This window comes from Babylonia areolata, chromosome 25 (assembly GCF_041734735.1).
Source record: "Babylonia areolata isolate BAREFJ2019XMU chromosome 25, ASM4173473v1, whole genome shotgun sequence".
Taxonomy (NCBI): Eukaryota; Metazoa; Mollusca; class Gastropoda; order Neogastropoda; family Buccinidae; genus Babylonia; species Babylonia areolata.
Window position 1 is genome coordinate 12649114 of NC_134900.1, and position 17236 is coordinate 12666349.

Below are 17236 nucleotides of genomic sequence, written 5' to 3' on the forward strand. Positions count from 1 at the left end.
TCCGGGCTGCTCTCCCCAAGGAGAGCGCATCGCCATACTGAGAGCGCCACCATTTTTTCTTTTTAAAATTTGTTTTCCTGTTGAAGTGGATTTTTCTACAATATTTTGCCAGGGACAACCCTTTTGTTGCCCTGGGTTCATTTAATTGTGCTAAGTGCATGCTGCACAAAGGACCTCGGTTTATCGTCTCATCCGAATGACCAGTGTCCAGACCAGCACTCAAGGTATAGCGGTGGGGGAGAAAATACTGGCGACTGTGTCGGGATTCGAACCAGTGCGCTCAGGTTCTCCAGCTTCCAAGGCGGACGCATTACCTCTAGGCCATCGGCCCACACTAAACAGTCAGTGTCTACGTAATCACCCTGTGTAATCATCGTCGATCACCATCGTCATCATCATTGCTGTGTCTTTGGGTGTGTTTTCACCTTCAAGGTCTATACACTGACTAAGGAGTGATTTTTCAATGATAAGAAAGGCCTGTATCACAACCATATCACTATTAAATGATGTCCTAGTTCAGAGTCCATTAGATGTATCAGTTCCTGAGAGACTCTAGCAAAATTATAGTTTTTTCAAAAAATAGGCACCCGTGTGCCTGCACACACACACACACACACACACACACACACGAACAACCGGAAAAAAAACAAAAAACAAAAACAAAAAAAAACCAGGGTGATTACACATACACTGGCTGTTTATATAGTTGATTCAACATCAACAAACAACAACAAGGACAACAACAACAACAACAACAACAAATGAATGTTATTATTACCAGAATGAGTCCAGAGATGAGGTAGACCCAACAACAACATCAAGGACAACAATCAAGGACAACAACATCAAGGACAACAACAACAAGGACAAGAACAACAAATGAATGTTATTATTACCAGAATGAGTCCAGAGATAAGGTAGATCCAACAACATACAATAACAAGGACAACAACAACAACAACAAGAAGGACAACAACAACAACAAATGAATGTTATTATTACCAGAATGAGTACGGAGATGAGGGAGATCCAACAACAACAAACAATGTCAAGGACAACAACAACAACAAGGACAACAACAACAACAACAAATGAATGTTATTATTACCAGAATGAGTCCAGAGATGAGGTAGACCCAACAACATACAATAACAAGGAGAACAACAACAACAAGGACAACAACAACAAATGAATGTTATTATTACCAGAATGAGTACGGAGATGAGGGAGATCCAACAACAACAAACAACATCAAGGACAACAACAACAACAACAAGGACAACAACAACAACAACAACAAATGAATGTTATTATTACCAGAATGAGTACGGAGATGAGGGAGATCCAACAACAACAAACAACATCAAGGACAACAACAACAACAACAACAACAAGGACAACAACAACAACAAATGAATGTCATTATTACCAGAATGAGTACGGAGATGAGGGAGATCCAACAACAACAAACAACGTCAAGGACAACAACAACAACAACAACAAGGACAACAACAACAACAAATGAATGTCATTATTACCAGAATGAGTACGGAGATGAGGGAGATCCAACAACAACAAACAACGTCAAGGACAACAACAACAACAACAACAAGGACAACAACAACAACAAATGAATGTCATTATTACCAGAATGAGTCCAGAGATAAGGTAGACCCAACAACATACAATAACAAGGACAACAACAACAACAACAACAAGGACAACAACAACAAATGAATGTCGTCATTACCAGAATGAGTCCGGGGATGACAGAGATCCAACAACAACAAACAACGTCAAGGACAACAACAGCAACAAGGACAACAACAACAACAAATGAATGTCATTATTACCAGAATGAGTACGGAGATAAGGTAGATCCAACAACATACAATAACAAGGACAACAACAACAAGGACAGCAACAACAAATGAATGTCGTCATTACCAGAATGAGTCCGGAGATGACAGAGATCCAACAACAACAAACAACGTCAACATCCAGAGATAAGGCAGATCCAACAACATACAATAACAAGGACAACAACAACAACAACAACAAGGACAACAACAACAAATGAATGTCGTCATTACCAGAATGAGTCCGGAGATGACAGAGATCCAACAACAACAAACAACGTCAACATCCAGAGATAAGGCAGATCCAACAACATACAATAACAAGGACAACAACAACAACAACAACAAGGACAACAACAACAAATGAATGTCGTCATTACCAGAATGAGTCCGGAGATGACAGAGATCCAACAACAACAAACAACGTCAACATCCAGAGATAAGGCAGATCCAACAACATACAATAACAAGGACAACAACAACAACAACAACAAGGACAACAACAACAAATGAATGTCGTCATTACCAGAATGAGTCCGGAGATGACAGAGATCCAACAACAACAAACAACGTCAACATCCAGAGATAAGGCAGATCCAACAACATACAATAACAAGGACAACAACAACAACAACAACAAGGACAACAACAACAACAAATGAATGTCATTATTACCAGAATGAGTCCAGAGATAAGGTAGACCCAACAACATACAATAACAAGGACAACAACAACAACAACAACAAGGACAACAACAACAAATGAATGTCGTCATGACCAGAATGAGTCCGGAGATGACAGAGATCCAACAACAACAAACAACAACAGCAAATGAATGTCGTCATTACCAGAATGAGTCCGGAGATGACAGAGATCCAACAACAACAAACAACAACAGCAAATGAATGTCGTCATTACCAGAATGAGTCCGGAGATGACAGAGATCCAACAACAACAAGGACAACAACAACAAATGAATGTCGTCATTACCAGAATGAGTCCGGAGATGAGGGAGGAAGTGCCTGTCAGAGCCACGTAGAACTTGGGCGTCAGGGTGTTGAGAAACATGGTGGCTGCAACACAACATCACCATCATATATTGCCCTGCTGCCGAGTCATAACAGACCTGAATCATCATCATCATCATCATCGTCATTGTCATCATCCTAACAACACAAAACCACCTTCCACTGCACTGCTACTGTGTCACAACAGACCTGAATCATCATCATCATCATCGAAGTCATCATGATTGTCATCATCCTGACAAAACACCACCACCATCCACTGCAGTGCTGCTGTCACAACAGACCTGAATCATCATCAGCAGCAGCGGCATCATTATCATCATCATTGTCATCATCCTAACAACACACCACCACCATCCACTGCACTGCTACTGTGTCACAACAGACCTGAATCATCATCATCGTCATCATTATCATCATCATCTTCCAAACAACACAACACCACCATCCATTGCACTGCTACTGTGTCACAACAGACTTGTATCATCATCATCATCATCATTATCATTGTCATCATTATCATCATCATCACCCTAACAACACAAAACCATTGCACTGCTACTGGCACAACAGACCTGTGTCATCATCATCATCATCATCATTATCATCATCATCACCCTAACAACACAACACCACCATCCACTGCACTGCTACTGGCACAACAGACCTGTGTCATCGTCATCATCATCATCGTCATCATTATCATCATCATCATCCTAACAACACAACACCACCATCCACTGCACTGCTACTGGCACAACAGACCTGTGTCATCATCATCACTGTCATCATCATCATCTTCCAAACAACACACCACCACCATCCATTGCACTGCTACTGTGTCACAACAGACCTGAATCATCATCATCGTCATCATCATCATCATCTTCCAAACAACACAACACCATCGTCCATTGCACTGCTACTGGCACAACAGACTTGTATCATCATCATCATCATCATTATCGTTGTCATCATTATCATCATCATCACCCTAACAACACAAAACCATTGCACTGCTACTGGCACAACAGACCTGTGTCATCATCATCATCATCATCATTATCATCATCATCACCCTAACAACACAACACCACCATCCACTGCACTGCTACTGGCACAACAGACCTGTGTCATCGTCATCATTATCATCATCATCATCCTAACAACACAACACCACCATCCACTGCACTGCTACTGGCACAACAGACCTGTGTCATCGTCATCATTATCATCATCATCATCCTAACAACACAACACCACCATCCACTGCACTGCTACTGGCACAACAGACCTGTGTCATCGTCATCATTATCATCATCATCATCCTAACAACACAACACCACCATCCACTGCACTGCTACTGGCACAACAGACCTGTGTCATCATCATCACTGTCATCATCATCATCTTCCAAACAACACACCACCACCATCCATTGCACTGCTACTGTGTCACAACAGACCTGAATCATCATCATCGTCATCATCATCATCATCTTCCAAACAACACAACACCATCGTCCATTGCACTGCTACTGGCACAACAGACTTGTATCATCATCATCATCATCATTATCGTTGTCATCATTATCATCATCATCACCCTAACAACACAAAACCATTGCACTGCTACTGGCACAACAGACCTGTGTCATCATCATCATCATCATCGTCATCATTATCATCATCATCATCCTAACAACACAACACCATCGTCCACTGCACTGCTACTGGCACAACAGACCTGAAGCATCATCATCGTCATCATTGTCATCATCATCATCATTGTAATAGCAGCAATGAAAGTGGCTGTGACGGTGGTAGTGATGATAATGATGATGACGATGATGGTGATCAAGTTACAGTATGGTGGTAAAGTTTTTGCTGGAAGTGATGATGGTGGTGATGGTGGTGATGACAAAGATACAGTGAGCAACGGTGGTGGCAATGGTGATAGTAATAGCAGTGGCAGAAATGATAATAATAATGGACTAACAAAAAAACGACAATACATTCTTAAGAGTGTGTGTGTGTGTGTGTGTGTGTGTGCTTTTTAATCTATAACAGTGACTGTAGGTTGGTTGTTTTCTGTCAAGTGCAATTCTTTGAAAAGATGAGACCAAGCTCAACATTCTGAACACAAATTACAGTTAAAACACATGGAAACTAATGTGGGTTCATGTGCACACACGCACACAGAGAAGAAAAAAAAGCGGAAAGAGCACATCAACTCGAGCCACAATGAATGATTCCATATGGAAAGCATGCACCCTACACCTGCACAACTGAAGAGGATTTTTTTTTTTTCTTAATGTTTATCAAAACAGGAATCCTGGACCCATGCCAAACTCTGCGGGGAGTGGTAGTTCCACGCATTAAGGAGCTTAGCTTCTTCTAACTTTTGAGTTGAACTGACTGAACAACATTTTTTTATTGAATTTTATTTATCTGTCTATCTATATATATTCATAAGTTTATATATTTATTCATTCGTTTGTTCATTTAACCTAATCTGTGTCATTGAGAGGCGAGAGGTGGAGAACGAGAAAGAGAAAAGGAGGGAGAGGGTAACAGAAAGGCAGACAGGCAGAGAAGAAGGCAGAAAACTCCCTCAAAGAGAGAGAAAAACAGGAGAGAGAATAGAGAGAGAGAGAGAGAGAGAGAGAGAAACAGGAGAAAGAGAGAAACACAAGACAAGACAAGACAAAATCTTTATTATCTAAGGTAACAGATAAGCAAGTAACAAGAGAGAAGAGAGAGGGGGAGAGAAAGAGAGAGAGCCAGACAAACAAACAAAACAGACTGACAAAGAAAGACACAGACAGACTGTTGCAGAATAAAACCAAAAGAGACTTTGACCTGCGTTTGTCGGGGTGCCATTGCCACTCCCAGGTTCACTTGAATCTCTCTCTATATATATGTAGATGTTTATGGCTATGACACTTTTTGCCTCACCATTTCGGCTGCCTTAACCCACGGAACGCTGACATGAATTATGACATCCTTGATGACACACATATTTTGATCTTCTGCATGTGTAATACGAAGGGGGTGCTGCGGCACATTCAGTTTGGTGCTGGACGTCTGATCCAGTGTTCAGCAGTGATCAAGGATCGAGACCCAGTGTCAGCAATGGTGCAGTGTCCTTGGAAAGGCTGGTTTACTCTGATTTTCCTCACTCCACCCAGGTGGGGGAAAGGGAACCTGACTTTGGTCGGGGGAAGGTCAAAAGTGGCGCAAGGCGGAGAGACTTTGGGCCCCAGTTTCCTATGCTGAGCAAAAGACACAGTGGACATTATGAATGAACAGCCCCTATGGCCCCAAAACAGCTCAGGGACCTTTCACCCCCTTGAACCTGTTATGGCTGTATGAAGGTTATGGGACCTTTAGACCTCTTAACCAAAAGTGTGTACACTTAACCTAACGTGTGTATATATATATATATACACATATACATTGGTGAGATTAAGGCATATGCAGGTCTGCAAGTATACTGCAGGATCAGGAAAAAAAAAAAAAAAAAAAAAAAAGGTCCACCCCTACCCCATCAGGCTCTCACACCGTGATCGAACGCCTACAGCCCTCTCAGATGGAGAATCCAACGTTCGAAGAACTTGTGCACCAAGAGACAAAGAGACAAATCTACTTTACTCCAGCGGCTGACGTCACAAGCACAAATGATTCCACATGGACCGACGACACATGCCACATCAAAAACCACTCATGGCTGTTTTTGTTTTGCTGTTGTTGTTGTTGTTGTTGTTGTTGTTTTTCTCTGCCTCAGCATCTTCACCATTTCAGTGGTATTACTCCCAGTCTGTCGTCCCCTACATACATACTGTTCAGTTGTGGCTTTTTAAAAATATTTTTTATTTAATTTTTCATCTAAAAAGAAATCACAACGGGTATGATGATACTGGTGTGTGTGCGTGTGCTGCACTCACTCACTCAGTCACACACACACACACACACACACACACACACACATTTCCTGGCAAGCACTGGCTGCATGGGAGGGCAGGGAACAAGCTTTTCTGATGCTGTTTATAACAACTTCAGGCTGGATTAAGTGAACAATAATATTTATTCATTCGACGTGGATTGGGTAGGGAGGGAGTGGGGGGAGAGGGAGCGGTAGGGATGGAAAGACACAGAGAGAGAGAGAGAGAAAGAGAGAGAGTGAAACAGAGATGAGTGACCGGCAGAAAAAGAAGACGGCAGCAGAAAGAAGAAGAGAGATGGGGTGAGAAGGAAAAGAGTAAATGCAGAGGGGGGATAAGGGGGGGGGAGGAACAGAGAAGCATAAACTGATGACACAGAGATAAAGGGGGAGGAGGAAGAGAGAGAGAGAGAGATTCAGTTTCTCAAGAAGGCTTCACTGCATTCAGACGGACATATCCATACACCACACCTGCTAAGCAGGTGCCAGACCAGCAGCAAAACCCAATACGCTTTGTCAGGCTATGAGTATATAAATATATATATATATATATATATATATATATATTTGTGTACCTATCACAAGTGGATTTTTCTTGCAGAATTTTGCCAGAGGACAACGACCCTTTTGTTGCCATGGCGGTTTCTTCTTCCTCAGTACAGTGCGCAAAGTGCTTGTTGCACACGGGACTTACTTTGGGTGGTGGTGTTTTTGCCGCCTCATCCGAATGACTAGGTGCTCTGTTTGATTTTCCAGTCACACTTGGGAGAAACGGCGAGACCGGGAATTGGAACCCAGACCCGCACTGGCACTGGCACTGGCAGATTTAACCATTCTGCCACCTTCCTCAAGAGAGAGAGGGTGAGAGGGAGAGAGAGAGGGGAGAGAGAGTGAGAATCAGACAGACAGAATCCGATACAGAGCCAAGACAGCTGTGCAGTGAGGTCAGTGTTGCAGCTACAGCCTGAAGGCGGACGCAAAGCCTGTAGACAACAACAACAACCCACTAGCACCCCCTTGAACTCCCCACCCCTCACACACACACACACACACACAAACGCTCCTCCACACTCTACACTTCCTCCCCCCCCCCCCCCTTCCCTCCGCTAATGGGTCTCTCAGCGGTCATTTCTGGCCCACATAGCGACATCTGGTGGGCGATGACACTTCAGGGGGCGACAACACAGTCACATCCTTGGCTGCAGGGGAAGTGGGATTGTTAGCGCTCGTCTGTGTGTGTGTGTGTGTGTGTGTGTGTGTACGTGTGTGTGTGAACACAAACAAGGGAAGTGGGGGGAGACAGAGAGAGAGAGAGGCAAAGAGACAGAGACTGGCCGAAACAGACAAACACGCCGACAGATACAGCAAGACACACACTGAGAGACACCGAGTCCAAAACAGACAGGGACAGATAGCGAGGGACAAAGAAAGAGATAGAGATCAGCAGGAGAAAGAAGAGACAGAAGAAGCCACGTCAAGAGAGCTCTGCAGTCCAATACAACAAGGAACCCTGGAAGTCAATGGTGGAGAAGAGGCCGACACGTAATTCTCCCCCTCTAATGGGGGTCGGACTCTCTCTCCTCGCCCTGCTGTTTTGCTTACTATCAACAGAGTGGCCCCGTGGCTAGTGGCGACACTTCATGGGCACTGAACAGAGATTGTGTGCGGTAAATGGGCTTTGGTCAGAGAGGAAACAGAAATGTGGTGAAAGGGGGAAATAAAACAAAAACAGTTTGTGCTTTTATCTCTGGATAATGGGGGAGGGTGTGTTGAAAGAGAGAGAGAGAGAGAGAGAGAGTGAGACTGAGAGAGGGGGAGAGACAGACAGAGAGAGAAACACACATAGAGACAGAAAAAGAGAGGGGGGGGGGAAGGGGCGGAGGGGTCCAGACAAATTCGTTATTAATGGGGGTAACAGAAAATGCAACTCCATGCTTTTTTTTTTTTTGTTCTTCTTCTTTTTTCACATCCAACCCTCACCCCGAAATGAGGAAAACGAAAGAAGCAATTTGTTATTTTAAAAAAAACACAAAAAACACTAATGAAAACATGCAACATGAACAACCGACCTGCTTCTTACTTCCCGATCACTCCCTTCCCTGTTCCATCCTCCACCACTATCCTGTTCAGTGCAAAGCTCTCTCTATATATATAATATATATACATATATATATATATATATATATAGAGAGAGAGAGAGAGAGAGAGAGAGAGAGAGAGGTGTGTGTGTGTGTGTGTGTGTGTGTGTGTGTGTGTGTGTGTGAGAGAGAGAGAGAGAGAGAGAGAGAAAGAGTGTGTGTGTGTGAGAGAGAGAGTGAGAGAGAGAGAGTGTGTGTGTGTGGTGCGTGGGAGAGCTAAGGGGATGCACATACACGTGTTTGCACCTGTAAAAAAACAACAACAACAAACAAACAAACAAAAAACAAAAAAAAACGCCACCACCACCACCAGCACCTCTCCCAATATCACAAGGCAAGAGAGTGTGCACAGCGAGCATTTCCACACACAGGCGACCCCGGCCATGATGATGATGATGATGATGATGATGATGATGATGATGATGATGATGACACGCTGGACAGACACACTCACAAGTTGTGCTGAGAGAGAGTGGGGCAGGAAGGAAAATGAGAGGGGAAACAGGCTACGCGGAAAATTAATGAGCAGCGAAAAATCGATAGCATTCTACGTACAACTACAACTACTTTCATACAGCTTATCGGGAGGGGGGGGTGGGGGGGAGGGGCGAGGGGGAGCAGGGGGAACAAATGGGCAACAAGAATAAATAATGGGCAGCGAAAAATCGACAGCATTCTACTTACAACAACTACTACTACTTCCATATGGCTTCTCGGGGGGAAAAACAACAACAACAACAACAACACACACACACACACACACACACACACACAGAGAGAGAGAGAGAGAGAGAGAGAGAGAGACACACACACACACACACATACAACACACACACATCTGACGTCGTCGTCGTTGTCTGGTCACCATGACAGCCGTTGTGCTGTCAAGCAATTTGCGTTAAAGGCACGTTTGTTCTTACCCCCCGCTCCCCCCCAACCCCCCTTCCCCACTATCCTACCACCCCCTTCAACCCTACCCTACCCTATCCCCCGGGGTTCACGAACTTGCGTCTGAAAATAAAACACAATAACGCAGAAGAAAAAAGGAAAGAAAAGGAAACTGTTGATTACGGACTTGGTGGGGGGGGGAAAAGAAAAGCAATAACGTCATCAAAGAAGCTAGAGTCTGGATTGGAAAAAAAAAATCGATGGCACTCCATCCCCTCGAGTCCTAAAATAGCTTGCATTGAGTGCAAGCATAAGCCAGTCTACAGGGGTGAGACAGCGAGCTATGTGGCGTGTGTGTGTGTGTGTGTGTGTGTGTGTGCGTGTGTGTGCAAACGCGTGCGCTCTCATGCGAAAAAGCCGCCACTATCAACACCCCTCTCTACACAAAAAGCAACACCGACGAAGAGCAAGATAGGTGACTGTAGGCCATGATGATGATACTATTCCAAAAATTGAAAAAAGTGGAGAGGGAGGGAGGGATGGAAAGTGAGCAGGGAGCGGGTGTTGGTGGGGGTCGGGGGGGGTGGGGGGGGGGGGTGGATGGGGGGCGGAGAAAATTAAGGGGCAGCGAAAAATCGATATCTTCTTCAACGTACCACTTGTTCCTGTGTAACGTCTTGGAAGAATCAGGTGGCCAGTATTACAGCAGTTCTGAACTCTGTATTATCGTGCCTACATTTCCTTCTTGTCCCCTGTCTGGTAAGTGTGAATTCACGTCTCACATTTTTACAACAGGGTTGACTGTCGACATGGGACTTTTTATTTTTCCTTTATCTTCCTTTAAAAAAAAAAAAAAATGCATCTAAAGCGACAACATCATTGAAACAAGAGATTCTTTTTCTTTTTTTTTTTTAATGGATCGTACTCCATGGGACTTTTTATTTTTCCTTTATTTTCCTTTTTTTAAAAAAAAAAATGCATCTAAAGCGACAACATCATTGAAACAAGAGATTCCTTTTTTTTTTTTTTTTTTTTTTTTTTTAATGGATCGTACTCCTTGACCTAATTCCTCCAAAACAGCTTGCATGGAATGCAAGCATAATAAGCCAGTAGACACGTACATGTGAGATTATGAACGTGTATTATTCGTCTAACGTAGTGACGTGAATTGCAGAGCGATGGAGCACAATGCAGTGCATCATATAGCAGTGATGGTGTGTGCGTTCGCGTTCCTTTGTGACTTTGCCACAACCTAACACCCTTCCCAACATCACCAATCAGCGCACGCGCGCGCGCTCGCGCGCACGCACACACAACTGCAGCGCGCAGCTCCACAAAAGCAATTGTGGCCATGATGATGATGATGATGACACGCTGGTGGAGACACTTAAAAGTTGTGTGGAGGGCAGAAAATGAGGAGAGATAGGCGACGAGAGAATTGATGGGCCACGAAAAATCGATACCGTTCATTGTGTACTATTCCTGCTACTTCCAAACAATTTCTCAGGGGGGAGTGGGGGGGAGGGGGGGGGGAGGAAATGACGTCGACGTTGTCGTCGTCGTCGTCTGGTCACCATGACAGCCGTTGTATCGCTATGATCACGTGCTAGGGCTGCATTCTTTTCTTCTTTGACCTTCTCCTTGGTTCGCGAACGTACGTCTTCAAATTATTCTTCTTTGTTCGTGGGCTGCAACTCCCACGTTCACTCGTATGTACACGAGTGAGCATTTACGTGTATGACCATTCTTACCCTGCCATGTAGGCAGCCATACTCCGTTTTCGGGGGTATGCATGCTGGGTATGTTCTTGTTTCCATAAACCACCGAACGGTGACATGGATTACAGGCTCTTTTGATATTCTGCTTACGTGTACACACGAATAGGGGTTCAAGCACTAGCAGGTCTGCACATATTTTGACCTGGGAGATCGGAAAAATCTCCACCCTTGACCCAAAGGTGCCGTTACCGAGATTCGAACCCCGGACCTCAGACTGAAAGTCCAATGCTTTAACCACTCGGCTATTGCGCCATTCGTCTTAAAATAAAAACACAATATCGCAGAATAAAGGGATATTAAAAAAAAAAAAAAGAAAAAGGAAACAGTCAATTACTGGCTTGGTGGGAAAAGAAAAGCAATAACGCCATCAAAGGAGCTGATTTATAAAAAAAAAAAAATTAAAAAAACACACACAAAAAAAAACAAAAAACAAACACACACACACACACACACAAAAAAAACAACACAAAAACACACACACACACACACACACATATATATATATATATATATAGAGAGAGAGAGAGAGAGAGAGAGAGAGAGGAAAAAAATTACAAAAAGATCGATTGAACTCAATCCTCCGACTCCCGAAATAGGCCGCGTGGAGTGCGAGTGCAACTACAAGCCAGTCTACAGGGGCGAGACGGAGAATTACGCAGCAATTTGCGTGTTCGGAGAGGGTTCGAGAAGCTGGGAGGAGGGGTGTGTGTGTGTGTGTGTGTGTGTGTGTGTGTGTGTGCGCGCGCGCGCGCGCCAATACGCATGCACGCAGCCGAGCAGAATTACATGATACCCTTTTTTTTTCTTTTTTTTTAAAACTTTGTTCGTAAAGTTTCGATTGCTTTTGGACGCGTTTATCTTAAAAACGTCGATGAAGTTGTTTTTTTCTTTTCTTTTTTGTGGTTTTTTAACGGCACGGTACATAAAACCTCTTAGCCAATCCATCTTACCCTCAATAAAGAAGCCTCCCCCTTCACACACTCTCTCTCGCCATTACGCCCACCTCTCTCTCTCTCTACCGCTCTCTAGTTCACACACACACACACACACACGAGCTGTGTGGACTCAAGTCTGTGCACCCGGTTTAATGTGAATCCCACCATCTCTACTTGTATTGCTTGCCTGCTTGTCTCACAGGACACCATACAGGCAGGCCGGCCCAGGATGTGAGAAAAAAACATGAATGGCCTCAGGGCACCGTCAACGTGTCTTCAATGTATGTATGTGTGTATGTATGATAGTCGTTTTCGACCATAACCATCGGAACAGCAGAAGAGGTAACTGCTGTCCCGACTATCTAGGCAAGAATTAAGTGGACAGTGTCTTGCCCAAATTATATCCCCACTCTCTTGGCGGAGAGGGTTTTTAGATCAGTAGGCGTTGGGATGGTTCCCCCAAAGGCCAGCTAGCCCCCCCCCCCCCCCCCCCCCCCCCCCAAAGGTCTGCAGCACTAAGAGCCAGTGCAATTTAGCCTCCTAGTTTTTTCACAAAAAGGCTTAGCTGTGAAGTGATTTCCCATCGCACTGGAGAAACCATTGATTGTTAACACAGCTCTCACTTTGCTGTTGGCCCAACTGTAAACTTATGTCAACCTGTGATATAAGTTCATACACACTGGACAACGTGTCTTCAATATCTGTCCATTATTATTAGGACTGCTTCGTCAGAAGAGAGACTCGTATCGGGGGAAAACTGTGTGTTTTAATCGCGCTAATATACCTCATGGACAGAGGTTGAGCAATGGCTGTCTAGGAATGTTTACACTGACTGATCAAGGTTCCGTGCAAAATTTCTCTTGCGTCGATTCGTGTAATTAATTAAATGTTTCCTTGTTGGTAATCTCGGATGTTCGTTTTGAGATGTTAAAGCAACTGGCCGTTTGAAAAAAAAAAGAAAAAAAAAAGCGACAAATACAACAGTTTTTTATTATAGGAGTTCGGTGTGAATTGGTAAGATCTATCTCCATGTGTTTTCCTGCATTTGTTCTGTTTTAAAGGTAGTATCACACACACACACACACACACACACACACACACACAAACATGTACAAACGAAGATTTTTTTTTTTTTAAAGAAAAAAAGGGGGAGGGGTGGGGTGGGGTGGTGGTGGTGGGGGGCGGGGGGGGGGGGGGTTACCTCTGCTCTTTTCCAATTCGTGAAACCTACGAACACGCTATCGGACCAATATTCAGATCCCAAAGGATCTCCGCCGGTTTCGACTGGTCCTAATCAGCCAAAGAAAACTTACCCCAGGAGGACCCAATCGAACTGAAACAATAGGTATCGATAAAGTCTCCCCCCAAAAAAACCGACGACGTCAATGTGTACAGTGTGCCTTTCGTGCACACGCACGCGTGTGGGATAGATCTGAAAAAAAAAAAAAAAATGTCCCCATCTCCCAGGTCACCCAGTGTGCAGACAGGCTAGTGCCAGATTCCCCCGTTCTCGTGTGTGTGTGTGTGTGTGTGTGTGTGTGTGTGTACACAGATGAAGATCAAATATGCACATTAAGGATTCTGTAATCAATGCCAGGATTCAGCGGGTTGTGGAAAACGCGGAAAAAAATCACGACTGATGATTTAGTTATCAGCAAACTGATGTGATGGTTTAGTTATCAACAAACTGATGGTGGTTGCGAAAACGAAAGGAACACTCTCTCAAACACACACACGAATGCACTCACAAACACAACACAACACAACACAACACACACACACACACACACACAGGTGCACGGACGCACGCAAACTGGCTTGAATGGATATCACTGATTGGATCCTCCCAATTCGCTGACACTGAAAAGTAACTTTCGTATGCTTTCTTTCCGCACCAACTGCATGCCTGTTTCATATTAATCACATTACGTGAATACACATTTGTACATCACTGCATGTTTTGCTGTTTTTCGCTCATCCCATTGCATTTGTACACATCTGTACACACTGCGTGTTTTTGTGTTGTGGTGTGTGTTTTTTTCTATCCCTATATAGTGACTGTTTCTTCACAAAGCTGCATTATCAAACCACTGGGAAAAATTCCGTTTTGTCCACTCCAATGGCCACTTTCTAAACCCTCGCTTTTTACACCACCATCACGATCGAGCAAATTACTAATTCACCAGCCGTTGCCACACGCAATTCCCTTCCTCAATTCGGAGATGGGACTTTATTATGCGCTTGGAAACAGGGAGGGAGGGGAGGGGAGAGGACGGATTGGGGTCGCGAACAGACGCCACCTTAATTACTGCGTTGCCTCCGCTGGGATTGAAACTAATTTTATATATACGGCTGAAGCTTTTGCTGGAAAACCCAGCGAGCTAGTATTTACACGTTTTCTAACGTTCTGAACTGTGGCAATCAATGCCTGCATTAGACAATCTCTCTGCCCCCCCCCCCTCCCCCAAGTTTCCCCCAAAACAAAGAAACACGCGTTCATATTTCAGCAGTCATTCTTCCGTGTGTGCACGCATGTATGTGCGTCCACTATAGTTTGCAGGCATCATTTTGTTCCCCATTCTACTAACCTTTGGCTGGGGCTCAAGCACGAGCACAATCGATCGATCGTATGAAGATAGACAGACACAGAAAACAACAGTTTCAGTTTCAGTAGCTCAAGGAGGCGTCACTGCGTTCGGACAAAACCGTATGCGCTACACCACATCTGCCAAGCAGATGCCTGACCAGCAGTGTAACCCAAAGCGCTTAGTCAGGCCTTGAGAAAAAAAAAAAGGTGAATAAATAATAGATAAGCTTACATAAATAAATAAATAAATAAATGATAATTATAATATAGAAAAGCACCAACAACAACAAAAACAGAGACAGACTGAGACACACACACATACGTGCACAGAGACAAAAGAAACCGATAACACACGCTGCTGAGAGACAATTAATCACCCCCATCGACAGATTTTATAAACTCCTCCCTGACTCCCAAACCCCCCCACCCCCCACCCCCCGCCCCCCCCATGCCCTCCCCCACCCCCACCCCCAACCCCCGCATCCCTACACACACATCTCACTACTGGATAGGTGATAGTGATAGGAGCCGGAGCATTGCTGCACTCCCCAGTGCGTCATCATCAATAATTCTCCAGGGCAGGCTGCCGCTCCGCTATCATCGCCGCCCCTATTATGGCTGTCCGTGTTATGTCACTGGCAGCGCTCCAGCACGGCTGTTACCCCTTTTGGACCGTCTGGCTGTTATTGTATGTCTGGTCTGTATGTCTCTCTACAACGTTACCGGGGGGGGGGGGGGGGGGGGGGGGGGCACCAGTACACCTGTTTCATCTTAACACCCCCCCTCCCCCCGTCGCCTCCCTCCCACCCCCCACCCCCTCCCCCCCAACCACCACCACCAGCACCTCACGGCCTCCACGCTCTCTCTCTCTCTCTCTCTCTCTCTCTCTCTCACTTTCACGAAGAGAATTTGTACACACACACACACACACACACACAAAAAAAGGAAGCCAATCCACAAAAGAAAAAAAAGGTCAATATATTTTCTGAACATGGACAGACATAATTTATACCTATACCCACACTGCGTTCAGGATCGCTTCAAATTAATTATTGCTTGAAACCCACCCGATATGGCTATCAAAACAAGACCAAAACTGCAAATGCCACAGAGAAAAAACAACAAACTGACAAATCACAAGAACAGAAACTACGTCACAAGGACATAGACTGCAAAACGTCACAAGAACAAAAACAGCAAACGTCACGAACACAGCAAAAAAAACAAAACCAAACAGCAAACGTTAACGCGACAACAGAAACAGCAAACGTCACGACGAGGAAAATAAAACTCTAATGTTACGAGGACAAAACGTCAAAAGGACAACAAAACTACTGACGTCACAAACAAACAAACAAACACACACACACACACACAGACACACAAACCCTCCAAAACGACGTCCAAGCTGTTCACAGCAACCAACCCCTAACCCCCCCACCACCCCTCCCTCCTGGCATCACACACATCTCCAGACCAACACAACACGCTGTTGCAATATTCAACCACAGCGACCTTCTTAACAACCACAGCATCATCTATCTATGGCTTCACATACTAAAAAATTAAACCGGACAAAGCCAAAAGGCGCCAGCCATTACGCTCCATTTATCATCTTCACACCATCATTAAAAAAAAGTCGAGTTCAACATCTGGTTCCCCCAAAACACGTTTAAAAAGAACTGATCAAAATAATAAAAGAAAGACAAACAGAAAATATTAGTGAAACTTACCTGTGGTACTTATTTCTAAAACAAAGTAAATCATAACAAGCAATTTACGCACACTTGTTGCACACAATACACCGCGCACACGCATGCATGAAGACACCACCATCTCATCTCCTCCAGCCAGCCTCACCTCCACCTCCACACATTCGCACCAAGCCCACCCCCACAACCCCGCCAACTCCAACACACACACACACACACACACACACGTCAAACACACGCACACAGACACGCATCAAGCGAGATTACAGGCCGGTGAAGCATGTAATGAGGAACTTGAAAGAAAAAAAAAAGACGATGGGGGAGAGAGAGAAAGAAAAAGAACAAGATGAAAACATATTGTGGGAATGT

The 17236-nt window shown here is 44.4% G+C and overlaps 1 protein-coding gene across 2 annotated transcripts in view; it reads right to left on the bottom strand.

Annotated features, from left to right (window-relative positions):
- The window catches only part of LOC143299486 (protein ST7 homolog), a 63374-nt gene that overhangs the window by 20099 nt on the left and 26039 nt on the right, over nt 1–17236 (bottom strand). For both annotated transcript variants that reach the window (XM_076612721.1, XM_076612722.1), the window contains exon 2: nt 2850–2932. In XM_076612721.1, the coding sequence (XP_076468836.1) occupies nt 2850–2932 (83 nt within the window). The remainder of the gene's footprint in view (nt 1–2849; nt 2933–17236) is intronic.